General features: G+C 40.9%; 1 protein-coding gene across 2 annotated transcripts in view; it reads right to left on the minus strand.

The window, feature by feature from the left end:
* Nucleotides 1-17,592, minus strand: part of fgf14 (fibroblast growth factor 14) — a 102,341-nt gene that overhangs the window by 25,373 nt on the left and 59,376 nt on the right. Inside the window, exons 1-3 of one of the 2 annotated variants that reach the window (XM_035677279.1) lie at nucleotides 11,079-11,692; nucleotides 3,352-3,462; nucleotides 2,006-2,109 (exon numbers count right to left, since the gene is read on the minus strand). In XM_035677279.1, the coding sequence (XP_035533172.1) occupies nucleotides 2,006-2,109; nucleotides 3,352-3,462; nucleotides 11,079-11,271 (408 nt within the window). In that variant the 5' untranslated portion in view covers nucleotides 11,272-11,692. Of the gene's footprint in view, nucleotides 1-2,005; nucleotides 2,110-3,351; nucleotides 3,463-11,078; nucleotides 11,693-17,592 lie in introns of those variants that run through there. The other variant, XM_035677278.1, reaches the window with a different exon arrangement.

Consider the following 17,592-nt stretch of genomic DNA (forward strand, 5'->3'; position numbering starts at 1 on the left):
CAACAAAAACACTTAATGACAAAATGTTTCCAAATGTAATATCACAGTTACAAATGCTCCTGCAAGCTGTAGGTTAACTTGAATGCCAAATAGCAGTATTTATCTGCTCAAAAACAGATCTGGCTATCAACACATGGATGTGAGTTTTCACAGCAATAATTGTCAGCTTACTACAGAGACGCCAAACCATTGGAGATCAACGTCCAGGCGCCAAAAACAACTCACAGTTATTGAATGTGACAAGTGGAGTAGCAAAATCATACAAACATATGTCAAACACAGATTATCTGTGTGGACGAGGTCCTTTATTCATTTCATGATTTTGTATGCCCACTACTATTTTTGTAATGTACATACAGTACCTGGAGATTTACTGTGCATGTACACAGTTTTAACTATTTATGCATATATATACTGGGCATTATTAATTATACATATTCTAACGCAAATATTAACATTATCATATATAAAACATAATTCTTTTATATTATATATATATATATTAATATTTTATAAAATTATGTTTTTTCCGCACATTCTTTGTTGTGTTAAGACTTAAGGCTGATTTGAACCTTTTTTTATTTTTATGTTTTTATTAAGTTTTAATGCTTGTCCAAATGTTGGCTTTTTGCCTTTATTGTCTTTTACAGTAGGTTGAATTAATTGAATTGAATAGATAAATGAATTAAAACAAACTTCCTTAAAGTGTATACATTTATAAAAGTTTAAAGTTGGGTATGAAAATCAACATAACAAGAAACTAACATTTAAAGCTCTACATTTCAAGGTATGGTGCTACGATCAATTTTGTGTCTAACAGGGAAACTGATTGCATGCAATCATACAAATTATACCTTAATGTATGTTCTGCAGTTTAGTGCACCCATAGAATATATTAATTCATAATCCCCACCAAACAGTTCCTTGACAAAATCCATAGTATTCTAGGTCAATCCTCCTCAAATTAATTTCATTTGATGGCTTAAGTCATGCAGTGATTAAGTATTATAGAATTCCACTGGAATACTGGCGCATTGTACAGTAAGAGAAGTAGCCCCTCTAAACCTCCAAGGTAATGAATGAAGAATAAGATGGCAATTCCTGCTCTGCGCTCTGACGATTAGGAACAAGAGGGCAGCAGATGGAAGAAGGGGCAGTGATTCTGATGGATACTGCTGTCTGGGAGAGAAGCACTACTCCCAGTGCTCTTCCAACTGATTGACTGGAATGACTGGGAGAGGACAGAGTAAGGGGAGTGAGACTGGAAGCACTATCTGTGCTGGGCAAGGTCTTATCACCCTCTTGGCTGTCTAGCCCAAAGAAGAAGTCTAGTTTATTTTTAAGAGAGGTAGTCAATAACAGTGGGTGACTACGAAGTGAAAAAGATTGGCTGCTCTTCAGATGTCCTAACTCTGGTCAGAAACAGCTCTGCATTTCATTTACTTTAAAGTATGGTTTACATTATGCTAAACAAATGTGTCACAGCATTCTTCTGCCAGCAGCATACATCTAATTCACTTTTATAGACCTTAATATTGACACTGTGTGATATACGGTGTAAGAGCATGAAAGCAAAATATGTCACCTGATATAAATGTTTTTTTTTCCTACATGGAATAAAAACTCTGGGGAGCATTGAGCAGATTAATATAAACATGTATGCATGAATTTCTGCTTAATGGGATCCTTAACCTTCAGAGAAATGCAATTATCCTGTTGCAAATGTGGTAAATATCTGAGACATGTTTAGGGCCCCTTATTGGGAATAGTGTCTTGCATGCTGTCAGAGTTGATGAATTTATCTACAATCTACTATCTATACGAGAATATCTAGTTTTCATATGTAAAACACACAGAGTACAGACACAAACATGCCTTAAATCAGAATGCATATTTAGCATAATGCATTGTGGCTGAGTGTAATGGAGGTTTTTGTATGCACTTATGTTGAAACATAATCAAGTACATCTTCAAGACATGCAATAGAACAGAATAGTCTGCTTACTGATGTGTACAGATGGCCCTCCCCGTTCATGGCGATGTATAACCCTGTCTTCACGGACTGAATGGCAACAACTCTGAGGCCCACAGGAATAAGGTTGAACAAAGCTGAAACACATTTGAACAGGCATACACACATACATAAAAATATCACCAAACATCATTACCATCGACAGACCTAAACATTAAGTGAACATTAAATACAGTGAGAAAAAACATAGTGTAATTCATGATCCAAATGCAAGCTGCCTATCATTAATGCTTCACAAAGCATGTATAATACAAATGCTAGTTGTTGCATTTAGGTAATCTCTGAAGATAAATTGCAGCATCACCTAGCATAGCCGCTGCCACCCAGAGCTACCTGAGAAGTGGCTGTAATTGGGGCCACCACTGGTGCGTGGCAGATCTAATAGCCCTTTTGTTGTTGTAGCAGACTCCTTAGGCTTGGTAGGTAATGGCTGTTGTTTGTACTGGTGAGGAACAACAGGACTGGCCTGACTGTGACATTAGGTGTGTGTATATGGGAGACTTAAAGGCGCCTTATGACCTCTATTGACCCTATAAGTAATTGGTATTGGCAGGTTTGGAGCCTGGGAAAGGCTGAGAGAATACAGCGTGGCCACTTGTTTTTTGGGGGCTTTTGGCCAATTTCAAAAATGTTACTTTTAATGTGGAACAGTCAGGGCCAGAACTTGACTTTATTTAGGAGTTTTAATGATATGATATATCCCTCGGTGAACACAATATGCACTGCCCACTGTTAGGTCAATAGGTCCTTGCAGCCTTTCAGATGTGACATGTGCCACATCTCCTCATGCTGAAAGAAGTAAGTGACACAATACAGAGTGTCAGCCTGGAGTTAACACCAAGGACTGGAATCAAATTAACCACCTAGCCTGGAGCGCTAGAGGAGCAGTGCCAGATCAAGCTAATAATACCCCTTTCTGCCCGCTAAGCCTACTGTTTCCTGGTCCACTTTCCCCCTCAGAGAGGAGGATAAATCAGTGTGATCCTATACCTGCTGCCACTTGAGAAGAGATTTTTGCTCCAAAGCTTGAAAAATGAGGAAAAGTATTGGCCTGAAGGTTAGAGAAGCGTAACTGGAAGGTCACTGGTTAATTTCCTGCACCTCAGGGATCTATCTAGACCAGGAAGTGAGCAAGGCACTTCTTGGAAAACAACATTTGTGCTTGTGGAGACTGTATAGACAGTAACTCAGCAGTTTTCAACAATACTAATAGTTGACTTATATTGCATAGTGTTCTCTTTTAGCAATTCATCAAATGTTTCTAGACACCTATCAAATGTTTGATCTAGAAGGCCAAAAGACACTGTCAGGGTACTCACAGGAATTACTGCTGTCATCCTTGGTCCCATCAAGAGAGCCATCGGGGTTCATTTGCAAGTAGTAACCCTGCCTGCAATATAACCTGGTCACTATACCCTTGAGCTGGGGATCTGTAGAAGAGAAAAAGGAAGAAAGAACAGTGAAAAACATTAGCAATTAGTCAAATAATGAAAATGTGTTACAAGGACTGCTACTGCAAATCAGTTTGCTTTAATATAGCAAAGATATTCTAACTTTTGTCTGTTGTTTTTTGAGGGTTTTAACTGCACACTGTGCCAGACTATTTTACAGTACTAACTCCTGTGTATGTTCACAGGCAAATCCCATAGCCAACTTTCTGGGCACATAAGCCCTGCCCTGCTCAGAGATAGGCCATCCAATTATAGGCAGCAGAATTAATCTGTGGTCGCCTGACTCCAATAATGAACCCAACAGCACCCTCTCTGGGTCCATAGTGTGTGTAGGATGTGAAAGCGTCTGAGCTCGGTCCCTTCCAGCTGGCCCAACAGGGGAATTAGCCACTATCTACTGTAAATAAATCATTGCTACAGTTAAATTGCCCAGCATCACTGCAGCAGACAAAAAGTCATGTTGCAATTTAGTTGGCATTTTGTGGGGTTGTAATAACACAGAAAAAAGAAAATGTAAAAAGGAAAGGAATGGAAAATTTAAAGGGAAGTTGCACATTACTGCACATTGGGATATCTCTAGAAAAATAGTGTTTGTGCTCAAGCTGTGCGACAATATTTCTTCATCTGCGTGTTTGTGTGTGTGTAGAAGTGTGTGTATGTTTGGGTGTGTGCGTTTGTTTGGGTGTGTACATGGACAACCACTGGGGTCATATACCATCAACATTAGTCTTATTGTGGAGACAGCCATCACACTAGATTTCATTCTAAGAAAGCCCCGGGGAGGTGAACAATCAACTTCACCTGAGCCTAAACCATGCTCCTTGCAAGCAACTGTGTGTGTGTGTGTGTACCCTGCAGCCTACAACCATTGCTACCTTCTGGCCAAGAAACTCGCTGTGTGCTGGTGTTGTGTGTGGTGTTGGTGGTGTGGCTGTTGAAACAAGAAAGGAGGACGAGGAGAAAGGAGAGGGGAGAAAAAGAGAAGAAAGAGGAAGGGAGAGCACAGCCACAGGGAGGAGAAACTTTTTTCAAGACGCGTCTTTTTTGCTGGAGGGGCAGAGAGAGGCTTTTTTTTTTATCGTGTCAGGTGTACAGCTCAAGCAGTCTTTCTTCTAGAAATTGCTCTTGTTGGAGGTTTGATGGCATATTAGGGTTTTTTGCTTCATCACTTTGAGACTTTTCACTGCTTGCACTTTTTGGGAAAAAAGAGACGAAAAAATTGCCTTCTAATTGCTGGTGTCTGGAGCAATAACGCTACAACGGCGGAGTAAACGCGCCATCATTCAACAATGCCTGCTTGTTGCCTCACCGAGAACAAAAAAAGGATGGCTAAGCAAGACATACTCTCTGTCTCATGCATGACAAACTGACCAAGACCCCTAAAGTCTCTCTTAATCTACTCTTATCTTAATAGTGCCAGCTACATGGGTCGTTCTGATGTAAACATTCATCTCGTTGCTTCTGCATAAAGTACGTATAACACACAGTATGGTTTACTATTCATTGTGAAACAGATATACCATGACTTAAGAATCCTATATGTAGGCCTGCACTAAACATTAAAATTTTCATTTTACAAATAAGCATTGTAATCTAATTATATATTCCGATAAGTGTAATGTGTTGGAATAAAGCAATTTATCCTGCCAGTTCAACAGTATTTCTTTTGAATTTTTACACTTACCCAGGAGGCATATTATTTTTTGTTGCATTGACATAACTTGTTATCTATTTTTTTTCATATCAATCATGGCAGTAAAGCAGACTTTTTTCCATAAGTTTCAGTTCTTTATAAAATTGTTTTCTGAGAACACATTAGTACAAAACCAAATGCTTAATCACACCAGTTTAATGGGAGGCTAAAATGTCATGAACACCAACCTGATTCTTTGTTTTAGTTCAAAACTAATTCAAGTAGAAATCTCCTTTTTAGCAGACCCCCTTTTGGAAACCACTAACTTTAACCAGCTCAACTTAACATGGAAATGTTTCAGCACCTTTTCTCGCTACAATTCATAATACAAGACACACTTAAATCTTAAAGACTAAGAGGACAGGGTTTTCCAAAGCCAACCTGAATGATCAGATATAGGGTGGGGAAAGGACGGAAAAAAAACAACTAAATTTCCTAACCTGCCACTGCCTTTATTGTATCACTCTTTAACTTCTTTCTTGTTCATATAATTTGCCTTAGTTGTTTCCCAGCCACTGCCAAATGCAGTAGGATTTTTTATAATAAATTATTTGAATTCCATTACTGTCTTTCAAACATGTACGTCCCAGCAATCAGACGATACCAATTACTGTTATAAGCTCCAAGAACACTAGTGGATTGGGGGGGGACATTGGGCGACGTTCTTTGCATTTACCAGGCAGGACCGAGCACGAGACCAGAAAGCACACACATTGCCACAAAACACAAGCTGTACTCACACAACAATTTCACCATGAACACTTTTTAATGAGCACGCACAATTCCCTTGAGCAAATACTCTTTTTTTTTGTGCTTGCCACACAGACTCGGGGCTTAAACCCTTCGCGAATCGATTAATTTTGAACTATGATCAGCAGACATTATAAACAACTGTGCAGGCGGGTTGAGAGCAGATAGATTTCTGAGCAAGATCTAGTTTGGGGAGGCACACATCTGTACATAATTAAAACTGCAATAACTTGGATTGCTGGACTGTGCTGAAATACTACCCTTCTTTGTGTAAATGGATGATATAAAGAAGTTGTGTGGTAGTAGGGTGTGCAGTAGCGTGATGTTGTAGGCGTCGAAACGTTGGCTTCCCTCCATACATCGCATATAAATACATGTAATGGTTTTTTGGCGGTGTTCACCTTGGGCGAGCCAGGCCAGATAATCTCTCATACTCTACTCACACACACACACCACACACACACACACACACACACAGACAGACAAGAACAGCACAGGACAGACACAAACACCTAACATTCCCCTCTCCAGCTTGTCGACGCTTCGAGCCAATTTTTCTGAGCTGCCCAGCAACAAGGCAAACGCCGAAGGATTCTTGTAACATTTTTAGGCCTTGAATTCTATCAAATGGGAATTAAACTGGATCGAAGCATTGTCATAAAGCAATGGAAAAATGTGTGAAGGAAGTTTCAATAATAGATGATTGTTGACATAAAATCCTATTTTGTGGGGTGTCTGATTGAAGGTGTCCCGAATTCCATCATGTCCTCAAATAACATGCAATAAATGTATTATTAATGACTGACAGTTTCACATCAGACATCCATGCATGCTAGTGAATACATTAGAGTGACATAATGGATTTTCTAATTCTTGCAACCTATTGATACAACTCACGTTGAAGGTCAAACTTACTCACGGCCAACAGATAAAATGTTTCAAATGGATCTTAGGTCAACTATGCCTCATCATTACTTACAGCACAGAGACACGCTTTTATTTTTTGAGCATTGCTATAATAAAATATTTAGTAAGTGAGGCAGTTTATCAAATCAGAAAGAGGGGATGATCTTATGAAACTCTGACAAAGGGCATATGACAATGGGGGGAGTATGAAATGAATGCTAAAATGTGAAGGAAATTGTTTTTAGAATGACACAGCGTTTTCAGTTATGTCAGACAAGCCTGATGTGATGTGTGCACTCCTAAAAACACAGGACTACTTTGAAAATGTCTCTGTGGAATTCCCTAAGTCAAGACGGTCCTTGACTCATTTGCCTTCTTTCTTCTGTTACTCATCATCTTTTTGTCTCTTTCTCCTCGTCTATCTCTGAGTGTTCTCCCTCTATAACACACCTAAATGATGAAACAACAGTGCTGTTTATCACCTATGGAGTATTCAACCTATGCTGCAGTTGGACTTTCCCAGTCGCACTGGTATTAGTTTTTACAACAAAAGCACTGCATGTTTCAACATGCCACCTCTTTTGTTTCTAGGGAAACAGAGTGTTGGTTTGGCAGCAGCAGGGGGTTTCCTTGGAAAACAACAAGCATCAGAACCGTAAGATCTCAAATCGTGTTGTTCTGCAGCAGAAGTCCTCTCTGCATATAAATTGATCTGTCACAAAAAGGTTGTGATTTATTTATTTTTTCTTTCTTTTCTAAAGTGGCCTCTCTACAGCTCCCTCGTTCTCTTCCTGTCTTATTTTCTGTTGTGTCATTCCTCTATCTGTGTGTGCAAAAACAGAATATAAGGACCCACACACAGGCACAGCTGCAGCAGCAGTTGCAGACTGCTGTCAGCCCTGCCCTGCCTGACCCACTTTGAACGTTTCTGGAATTGGTGAAGGGCTTTTCCAGCCTGTGGAGGAAAAACCCCTCTATGTCGCTTCTGTTGTCATGTAAAAGTAGATCAAGCAAAGGAAAGCTACAGCACCACCACCCTTTTCCAATTCCTCTTACATCAACAACATCTCTGACATCCCAACAATAATTCATCTGATACGGACCGCTCTGGAAGCTGGCCGATGACGCACTGCTGTGCCCTGTCAACATACTCTTGAATAAACAGCCGTGGTGCAGGAAAGCATTCATTTCAAATGGGTTTCTAGATCATGTAAGCTAATCTAATGGTCTGATCTATGTAACAGGATCTAATGATCTATGGATATAATCTAGTGGGATAATTAGAGCCAGAGAAGTGAGATTATGGGCGAGCCCCAGTTGGCTGTGCCCGCAGCTCAGTTACTGGGTTTGAGTGTAATAGGATTTACAACTCACATCTAATCCCTTAAAAAAATCTGTGTGATCTTCGCATCTGCTATCAAAATGCATGGATGATTTAAAATTAAAGCTGATGTGACAGAGAAAACACAAAGTGTTCCCGGCGTATTCCCTCAAGTGTTGGACAAGGACAGGAAACCACATCTGTGCATTCTAATGAACACGGAAGACAAGACGGAAAAGAAAATTTTCAGACTTTGTGTTGTTTATCTAGGTCTGTGGGTACTGGGTCCTGCCATGATAATGACATCTGAAAAATAAATTGAGTCAAACTAAACATAAGAGTAATTACTATTGATTTTTGATTGTTTTGATTCATTTTCTTTGAATTCAACCAAAACGATGTTGCTCAAAAGCACCATTCACGTCAGTGTCAATCAATATAGCCCATAAGAATAGCTAATCTAGTGTCTCACTCAGAAGATCAATACTCAAAGCCAAAGGGAATACTAGCATAAGAGTATATTTCAAACACCTCCACTCCCTCGTCTTCGCACATCTCAGTGGGAATCTGACTTCAATGTATAATCATAGCCTGGATGGTTAGAAAGCTGCTGTGTTCTCCGCAGGCTCAGCTGTCACAGGGAAGCCCAGTGTCTTTCTCACCTGGGAAACGAAGATGACTGTGTGTGTCTGCCTGTGTTATCACAACACATATGATCGGTGGTGCGGGCGACTTTGTTCACTCACATGAAAAAAAAAACTCCTTCTGGGGACCAATATTAAATTAAGCACACCAAACAAGCCATTAGTCTTCCTAAGCTGTGCGCTCTTGTGATAATACAGTGAATAAGAAAGAAGAAGGGAGAGAAGAAAAGTGTGTAAGAGAGGTGTGGGGAGAAACGGTGGGATGTGGGGTATTTTTCAAAGCAGTCCCCTGACAGCAAAGCCTGATATCGCTTGGTGAAGATTTTCCTAATTCTCATGTGAGGGTGAAATTAATGATTTATATTCCCATTAGGCCTCTAATCACAAATAACACAAAATGAACGCAAGAGAAAACAGAGTGTTTGCCCTTTGTTCTGATTAGAGCCGCAAAATGAGGACAAAATACCCATTTTAAAACAGCTTCCCCCTTCATTTTAATTTCATTTTAGTGGGAGTGTTTCTCATCTTCCAGCCAGCAGGGCCAAGGTTTTTTTTTTATTTTTTATAAAGCTTCACTGACACTTGTGCTAGCAGTGTTATTGTGGATTATCATCATTATTCTGAGGCTCTGGGAGGCTCTAAGTTGCTCTATAAAATGGCTGTTGCAGGTGTGAAGTCATTCTGGGGTGGCCAGTGCAGGTTGACTTGGCATCCACATGTCTGACACAGATTTATCTGAGCAAAATCCCAATCGTTTACATTCATGTCGTGTTAAAATAGACACCACACCAGAAAAAGATAGCCAGTTTACGTAGCTTTCTAGGCTTTTTTAGGTTTCATCAGCGTGGCCAGACGTTAATTCCCCAGACCAAATGAAAGCATCATCTGTCTACATCTCCGCTGTGGGGGCTGCAGGGCACTACTGATTTTCAAATGAAAAGATAAATACTCCACGAGCCGATTTGGAGGTGACAGAGGAGGACAGACAATTAACACTGGGAAAGCCACACACACACACAGATCCTAACACATGCACACAGTGGGCAGAAGCAGAAACAGCAGCCTGGAGGATAGCCGATTATAACTTGCCATTCTGATGCCACCTGACCCATGTCCAGATGTTGCCTCTATGTGCTATTATATAGATCCTGTTATATCAAAGTAATTTTAATCCATGTAATCACCAAGAGCTATAGTGAAGGGGGACATTTTCACTCACAGTATTGTTCAATTCCAATATGAACACAGTGAGGGAATGAGAGAGACTCAGCTATCAAAATGGCTCTCTTTGTGAACAAGATGAAAGACTAAACACTTCTATGTGGCTTTGTTAAAACAAATGCTGTTTGTAATGCAAGTTTGCCTTCAAATTATGCAAAAATGGTGTTTAATCATTGGAGTTACAGTGTGTCTGATGCAACAGGTTTAGATACCTGATGATTCCAAGAGGAACACACAGCCGCTTCCCATCATCCACTAACAGGGGGAAATAATTGGGAGTAATTTCTTTCCTAAATGAATTATCCTGATTCATTTTTGTAAGAGAAATTATCCTCACAGTTGGCACTGATTCCAGCAGTGAAATAATTGTTGACAGTGCTCTTTAACAATCCCAGGTTGCAACATTAGAGTAAAAATGTTCATGACATTTTCATAAGTGGAGCGAATATCAGCTGGAGCAACAAGAGGCCATGTGGGCCCACCAATTCCTTCAATTATGCAGAAAAGATTATGTTTGAAAGGCGTAACCTCCATTCCCTGGGAGATATTGACCTTTTTGCTTGCATATAAATGAGTTTCATTTCTTGGTTTTTGTGATGTGCCTATGTACTAAGCAGTTCAGCCAATCGTGTGAGTGCTTCATAACGATCAGGCCCTTTTCAGAGCCGCCAGGTGACAGCTCGGTAAACCTGTCGAAACCATTTGGTACAACTCGTCAGGAGGCTGTCAGCTACCTGGGATTGCATGTAAATCAGAGGCAGGTTTGTTATTTTCAACCCAACCGGCTGATGTACCAAACATAATGCTTTCTCCCCCCTCAGCTGAACTTTTTACGCAATGAGGTGCAATTTGGCAAGTCTGTGGAATCAGTAATAAACAAGTATCTTTCATTTTATTATTAGCTTGTGTACTTCCACCACATGGGTGGCAATGTAATTGTGATTGTTGAAGGCCTAATTAGAGTCGTCAACCAGTGGTTGCATGTATGCACATGTTCACACTGAATGCACAACGCTCTACGCCAACAAAGCAGGCACCTTGCACACTAAAGTTCCCAGACCTTGTCGCCGTAGTCTCCGCTTCCTGAGGCCGAAGATGCGCACTTTAGAGAAGATGTCGACCAGGTTCCCATTGCAGAGCCCCTTGTTCTTGTTGGGGCTCTTCCTCCGTCGGTTGGTCGAGGGCCGGTCTAAATGCTGCTCCCGTGCCTGTCTCTTCTGCCTGATCAGCCCACTTGCGATAGCAGCAGCCATGGCTCAAAATGTCACAACTGCTCAGGTCCAGTCTGCACACTGAGCACAGACTACACAAACAGCCGCCTCTCAGAGCTCGCAGCCCGGGTCACAGTCCCATGGTGGCGGCTAAGTGGTCCGTTCCGTGATGTCAAATGTCAAATATATATATGTTTTTAGGAGCTGGTTTTCTTTTTTGTCCAAATACTACATGATAATTGCGATTTTAAAACAGCTGTCAACCATCACTCAAAAAATTCTTGGACATGATGGGAAAATGAGATCAGTTCATGCGTAATTCCATACATGCATCAATAACCATAGTCTTGATGAAGAGCTATGCCAAACTCACGCGGACCGAGATTTCAGAGGATTATTCATACCTGCACAGTGATGTTTTTGTTCACTGTCTGTGACATGTTCAGTGGCATCGCCTCCTTAAATGTCCAATACCGGCTGCAGCGTCCTCACAGCAAACATTCAGCTACTCTTTTCCTCCTTTCGCCCTGCGTTTTGTCCTCCTTCTGCCAGACGACGGTTGCACTGTCAGAAGTCGCTGTTTGGGTATAGCGGTGGGGACGTCTGTGCATGTGCGCCGCCAGCAATCAAGGAAATGCAGGCGCCACCTACGGAGATCACAGCTCGAGTGAAGGCGCAGCAGCCCGGGCGAAACGAACTCCCAAGTTTGCAGGAAGCAATCGGCGACAGCAACCCTGCGATGACCGATCAACAGTCGCACATTTTGGAGACGGAAAGAAAAGACGCAACCGTAGCAGAGTTATGAATTGATGCAGCGGGCTAAATTGAAAGTTGTATTCCAACTATCTGCCGATCTGCCGGGATAACGTTCTCAAAAACGGATTTTCTTCACTGTATTCCACAATCACAACGCAGGCGGCTGGGCGTGATGGAAAAAACACAACCAAAGCTGATCTAAATCCAGTGGAGATGACGTCTGCATTGTGAGACAAGCTGCATACAAATATATAAACTTAAAAACCGCCGGCAATCGGCAGACGGTTCCACCCAGTGGATTTTCCCCATTGAGCCCACAGCGAGAGAGATGCTTGTATGGCGATCAGTGCGTAAAGGGAATAAGGAGAGCATAACGCCACTGATACACAGCACAATGCATTTTCCCACGCTAAAAGAAAAGAAATGAAGCGGTGGTCTATATACCCCCAGATCAACAAATCCTTCCCATCAACAAGTCCTAACCACTCGTTAGTACACGCCTGAGTGGAGAGGATGCCCTCCCCCCACTCCCTCCCTCTCGACCACCAAGCCCCTGCTTGAAGGGAGAATGAGCAGCCGGGTCTTGATGCGGTCGTTAGATGGGAAGATTTTATTCTTGCACGCTTCAGTTCAGGCTTTATAGTACATTTACCTACAAATTAGACAGCTGCTAAGAAACACTTCGTTTTTTACCTAAATAACAGACATGATAACTAGTAGCGATAACAAATGTGCATGGTTTAAATAAATAAAAAAAATCAAAGTATATTACAGTAACTCTATATTCTGGCTCATACGGGGACATACTAGTTGCTGCACATGTGGTAAAGAGGCGCATTGATATTGTTTAAAATTGCCCTTCAGGCTGCGCGCTCCCTTTGCTCTGTGTGGTTTCAGCACCTCGGACAGCGCCACACAATGACAGAGGGAAACGTTCACCATAACCTATACCTGAACGTCCACCAGAGACTGCAGGGTTATCTCATGTGAACCACAAGCACCTGGAGATCCACACCAATCTTATCCCTCCATTTAGATGATGGATTCCAGTGGAAATGTCCGTTCCACACAATAAAAGCCAGTGCGAGACAAAATATTTGATCCTATTTAATTTTTGTTTTGGGGGGAATATCATCTCATTCTCAATCACAGGCACAGAAATTAAAACTCAAGAGAGCCATCTGCTGTTTGTGGCTGTAATTAAACATTTGGGCTCACGGGGGACTGGAGCGTTGTCATTGCATTGCTCTGGTGTGCGTTCTCTCTCCGCATGTCAGACGCACCTGTTGATATCCAGCTGCAACGGTGTAAAAAAATATTATGGGTTGGGCTGGCAGATACACAGCTGTAGAGGGAACATCAGTGCCCTTTCATTTCCATTACAGCAAAACGTTTCAGAGAATATAGTCAATTTTAAAAGAGAAAAACGGTGAAATGATAACGTTGGAATGCACGGGTGGCCACTGATAATATGCCCACTGAATTACATACAGACTATCTTACAGATGCACATTAAGGGGCGTTTATGGCTCTGGTTATTTAAAGTCATGCTTAGGTATGTGCACCGGTCGTTAATATGCCTTTCCCCCTCCACCCCCTCATCTAACTCCACTTACTCCAGCTATGGATGCACACACGGTTTATGTCCCGTGGCTGTAGAGAAGCCTCCTGCTCGGCGGTGCTGCAGGAGGCACTGCAGTTAACGCTCCAACCAGCAGCGGACACTGTCAGCTCAACAATGGTTCCCTTCCCCACAGCAACTTACAGAACAGCACTGTCACAGCACCGCTTCTGAATAGGAGGGGGTGTCTATTTTGCTCACCTAATTCTAATCATAGAGGGCTGGCATAGTTTAATGTAAAATCTCAACAGGAAAAATAAGGGATTATTCTGCAGGTTTAGCTCATCTAAAGCAGCAAGATAATATTAGACTATGTTTGTTGGCAACATTGCTTTTTACAAATTGTATGTATTGGAAAAAGACTACATTATTAGAGCTTTTCCAACACAACTGCACAAACTATAAGTCATTTAACAAAACAAAAAAAATACCATTTGGAATAAGAATTTGGTAAATAATGAGCTTCGAAAATATAAGGCAAATGGCAAAAGAGGCCCAATATGAAAGTGTGTGCAAATTAGCATTGGTGGGCTTCAGTGATACCATATATTCTACAAATGTGGCACTCCCTAGCAAATAAATAAAACAACTCTTAGAGAGGAGAGAAGAGGAGAGTCTTGCACTGTGGCTTTTACCTTTTCAGTCACACAGCATGAGGCTGAATGCTTGGACAGGCAGACAAGCTTTTTAAAGACATGCATGCAAAAGCCTTACAGTACACACTGGAGAAGCAAAAACAATCCACGAGTCTAAACCACGTGAATGCTTTCATATCAAACAGAATATATAATGCAGGATGTCAAAAAGCACATGAAAACCCTGTGGAATATTCAGTCATGGAAGCCAAACAGGGGCGCACATACCTACATTTTTTTTCCTCCTGCATGTGAATGTATGGGAGTCCATGGCAGTCCCATTCCAAAACCCTGTAAGCCAAGACTTTTTCTTGTGACTTCTAATGCCCTATTTATACTGCCCCTTCTAGGACCTAACATGGTTATGGTGAACTGATAGTCTGCCCTGAGCTGTTCACATTCATTTGTTCACAAACACTTAATTCATTCTTTAAGTTTGGTCACAGAGAAAGGCAGTTAGATTGACACATTCGGACATTTCGTCTGAGACTAGGCACAAATGAAAGCGGACTAAATGTTGCCCTAGGATCTTATTTGCAAGAAATTAGCCTGTTGCAAAGAAGACACTTGAGAAACAATGCATGCATATTAGCTTGTGCTCTATGATCAATATATTTTGGACAGGAAATGCCAGAAGTGCACAGCTGTCCTGTATGGAAAACATGGAGACCCAAATGTAAAAGCAGAATCTGATGCAGACCTGTGAAGCCACAGCCTCATCAGGTTGGAACATTTTAATCCAATCTCCTCTGAGGAAATTGCATTACTGTTAGTTAGATGTCCTGCTGCTGGGGCAAAGCAAATGTCACCCACTGGAACTGGGATAAACAAGCCATTTGATTATTGCTGTTACTTTCCTTCAGGGCCATGTTCTTTTATCACCCGTCCTAATAGGAAAACAGCCAGTGGGACACTTCTCAGACCCAGAGAGATAAAAGAAGCTTAACTTGTCGGAATCAAATCACAATGTATTATCAAAGACAGAGAGTTAATTTAATTTGAGAGGAGTAATGATTTTGACTTTGCAAGGATTTATGTCATTTTCTCTTTCTCTTCCTCCACCATGCTTTAGCTGTTTAATCACTGACTATCATGAGTCCATCTACTGGAGCAATAAAAGCTTAGAGAGCCCGCTTATGGACTGTGAGTATTCCACAGTGTACATGTATGTGCGTGTCTCATTTGTTTTGAAGAGTCTAATGGTCCGAGCTAATCAGACAGCCGAGATAGATGAGTGCATGTCACGAGCTTGTAAGGGGGGGATGAAAACAGACAGCTTTTGTTAAACGGTGAGGCCCTGGAGGTAGGCGAGGGCCGAAACATTCAGGGGGGTCATTATAAATCACGATAGGGACCAAGAATATCTGTACTACTGTAGTGATATAGCCACGAGTTGGTGAGGAGTGTTAAAAAGACAATGGCTCTGTCCAAAATCATTTACTGTTAACTTCTAAATGACTACATTATCCACTGTATAGTGAGTTTGTCCTTTAAATAATGTTAGCCAAGTGTCAACTGACAATTACCATAGTCAAGTAAAGTAATATTTTACATAGAGCACAAAAAACTACATATTTTAAAGAAAGTGCTTTAGACGGAACAATTTAAAAGTCCAGTGTGTAACATTTACAATAATCTATTGTAGAAATGGAATATAATATGCATAGGTATGTTTTCATTAGTGTATAATCACCTAAATCTTCTACAGACGCCGCAGGTCGCCACTAAATCCTACACACTGGACCTTTAAATACATAAATAAGAGTAACAGACAAAATAAAAGCTATGATGAAGCCATATTTATTACAGATGAGACTAAACAGCAGCTAAAACAAAGGGTCAATGAGTCATTCAAAACTGCACAATGGATAGTGAATCATTGTTCAAAGACACACAACTTTCTTTTAAAGAATAGAGATCCAAAAGTTTCTAAATATATGTCGGGCAGAATTTTGGTGAAAATATTTCCATGTGATGACATGGTGCAGCTATTTAAAACATGGGGTATTAGGATTGAATATTTTCCTCAGTGTAAACAGCATATAGCATCAGTGGAGAGCTGGAACAAGATGATAGGCAGTATATACAAAATACTGTCAGACAGTCATGATTTAAACATCCCTAAAGCAACTTAAAGAGGAAAGTGTCTGCAGCAATAGAAAATGCTCCATCACCTTTAGAGATGTACAGTAAGCTAGTACATGTTCATATAGTGTCTATATGGTTATGTTTCAAACTTTAAATTTAAAGTGGATTCAAATCATCCCAGAATTCAAAATAAAACAAGTCAGTAACTCAAAAAGCTAAACACTACCATGTGTACCACCAGACTGGAAAATTTTGTTGACTGGTGAAATGACAGGAACAGTTTTTGGTTTTTGTGATACAGCAGCTAATGGATCCAATAAATAATTTGATCATCTACATAGAATTCCTTATTTAGTGAATACTTTAGTGAATAATTCAGACATAGCCGATGTGACATGAAGGCCAAGCATTCCTGGATCTGTGCCTTTCTTGTGACTATTGGCCCTCACTTATGAGGGTTTCCTCTGGCTATTTCCTGCAGAAGCCCAATAACATGCAGGTGAATGAGTGAAGGAATGTGCTTCCTTCACAGTGATCAACTGAGAAACAATCCTTAAGTGCTGTTTTATTGCCACTGAGGTCGCTCCTGCTACACTGTCAATGAATAATATATTTGAAAAGGTTAGAAAACAACCCCAGAGAGATTTAGTTCCAAACGAGTGGAAGAGCTGATACATTAAGTCTCTGCTCACAGACCTTTAAATAGCTGGTTCATCATTTCATGCAGAGTGTCATAAAATCATTTAAATGTACATCACATAATCGCCGCTAGGTGTACTAAATATGCCACCAGAGAATATGTATAGGCACATTACAATATGTCTCTCTGTTGAGAGCATGATGGAGTGCTGCCCCTCCCCAGGGATGAGATTAGAGAGGGCCTGAGGTGTGCAGCACGCCAACAGAGACATTAATGAAACACAGTGGCTTCAAACTGTGAGCTTCCCTCACTAACAGCCTACTCCCAGATAAATAAAAAAAAACTTAGTTAACACTTATGTTGCTGAACTACACATACAGTAAAACAAAATCAATGGCATGTATAACTGCAAGTGAGCAAATCAAAGAGGAGGAGAGTTGGATGATGGGCTTGTGGGAAGGAATATTTGCATGTGATGTTAAGTTGGGGGTCTCCTAACGACATCTTGATTATTGCAAGTTTCCGTGGTGATACGGCTAATGGAGCAACCTAATTAAGTCTTCTCTATAACTATAACTTTGGAAAGAAAGGTCATTTTGTCAAATATATATATATATATGTGT

The sequence above is a fragment of the Morone saxatilis genome, unplaced genomic scaffold, assembly GCF_004916995.1.
Source record: "Morone saxatilis isolate NCDOM2014 unplaced genomic scaffold, NCSU_SB_2.0 Contig5, whole genome shotgun sequence".
Taxonomy (NCBI): Eukaryota; Metazoa; Chordata; class Actinopteri; family Moronidae; genus Morone; species Morone saxatilis.